We start from the raw sequence: 1,654 nt of genomic DNA, 5'->3' as shown, positions 1-1,654 counted from the left end.
TCACTGCAAGCTCCGCCTCCCGGGTTCATGCCATTCTCCTGCCTCAGCCTCCCGAGTAGCTGGGACTACAGGTGCCCGCCACCTTGCCCGGCTAGTTTTTTGTATTTTTAGTGGAGACGGGGTTTCACCGGGTTAGCCAGGATGGTCTTGATCTCCTGACCTCGTGATCCGCCCACCTCGGCCTCCCAAAATGCTGGGATTACAGGTGTGAGCCACCGCGCCCGGCAATACTGAGTGAATTGAAAGGTAAATAGTAATATTGACAGAACCTTCTGAGCCCCTACTTTGTGCCAGGCAGGGACTGTGTCCCAGTGGCGGGAAGGCGTGCAGTTGCCTGCAGGAGCAAACAGGAGCCCTGGCTGGGAGCACCACTGGCTGCTCCTGGGAGTTACATGCCTGGTGTCCCTGGCACCCGTGGGCAGGGCGGTGCCGGGTCCTCCTCTGTCCTCCCGCTGCCTGGGATGCTGCTGCCCACCTGCCCAAGCTTGCTTGATTCGGGACATCGAGCAGGTCCCAGGGCGACCCCGGCAGGAACCGGCCTCCAAGGGCGTGTGGGACCCTCAGCCTTTATGAGCACTCGGAGCCCACGCACGCCAATCACTTCCGTTGGCAATGTCTGGCCTGGTTCCTTCTGAATGCCTGTCACCTTCACGCACGACACCTGTGAGCTGGCTCAGGTGTGCCGGGAAACCCAGTCCAAACCCATTCAGGAGCGGCTGGGACCCAACTGTGTCCGGAAGGCATGGGGAGGAGGCCCACCTGGGCCGGGAGGCGGGCGGGGTGCTCACCTAGCCAGTGCTCCCCGGTGAGCCTGCCGAAGCCGTCTCGGTACGCGTCCCAGCCCCGGAAGAAGTTCACAGAGCCGTCCTCCCGGCGCTGAAATACCTGCAAAGGGAAGATGGGGATGGGGCACTGGCATCGACCATCCCAGGACTCACAGCTGGGCTCACCCCGCCCAGAGACTCCTCTCACCCTGCTCCCGATCTGCCCTCTCGGGAGGGCAGGGGCCTGGCTGCCCACTTACCCCCAACAGCCCTCGGCCTGGGGCCTGGAAAATAGCAGGGGCTCCAGAGCCTCGTGGTGGCTCAAGGTGGGACTGACCAAATGCCCACAGGCCCCCAAAATGGCTCCTCAGGGAGGCCGAGACGGGCAGATCACGAGGTCAGGAGTTTGAGACCAGCCTGGCCAATATGATGAAACCCAGGTTCTACTAAAAATACAAAAATTAGCCAGGCGTGGTGGCACATGCCTGTAATCCCAGCTGCTCGGGAGGCTACTCCAGGCCAGGCATTGTGGCTCACACCTGGAATCCCACACTTTGGGAGACTGAGGCAGGAGCATTGCTTGAGCCCAGGAGTTCGAGACAACATAGTGAGACCCCGTCTCTACACAAAATTTTAAAAAAATTAGCCAGGTGTGGTGGTGGGCACCTGTAATCCTAGCTACTTGAGAGGCTGAGGCAGGAGGATCCCTTGAGCCCGGGAGGTTGAGGCTGCAGTGAACTGTGATCGTGCCACTGTACTCCAGCCTGGGCTCTCTCAAAAAAAAAAAAAAAGGCCGGGCGTGGTGGCTCAAGCCTGTAATCCCAGCACTTTGGGAGGCCGAGACGGGCGGATCACGAGGTCAGGAGATCGAGACCATCCTGGCTAACACG

General features: G+C 60.3%; 1 protein-coding gene across 1 annotated transcript in view; it reads right to left on the bottom strand.

The window, feature by feature from the left end:
• The window catches only part of FIBCD1 (fibrinogen C domain containing 1), a 32,079-nt gene that overhangs the window by 10,592 nt on the left and 19,833 nt on the right, over nucleotides 1-1,654 (bottom strand). The window contains exon 5 of the mRNA XM_011971145.1: nucleotides 789-885. Within this exon, the coding sequence (XP_011826535.1) occupies nucleotides 789-885 (97 nt within the window). The remainder of the gene's footprint in view (nucleotides 1-788; nucleotides 886-1,654) is intronic.

The sequence above is a fragment of the Mandrillus leucophaeus genome, unplaced genomic scaffold, assembly GCF_000951045.1.
Source record: "Mandrillus leucophaeus isolate KB7577 unplaced genomic scaffold, Mleu.le_1.0 Scaffold99, whole genome shotgun sequence".
NCBI lineage: Eukaryota > Metazoa > Chordata > Mammalia > Primates > Cercopithecidae > Mandrillus > Mandrillus leucophaeus.
Note: the sequence above shows the minus strand (reverse complement) of the source record. Positions and strands in the feature narration are given on the sequence as shown.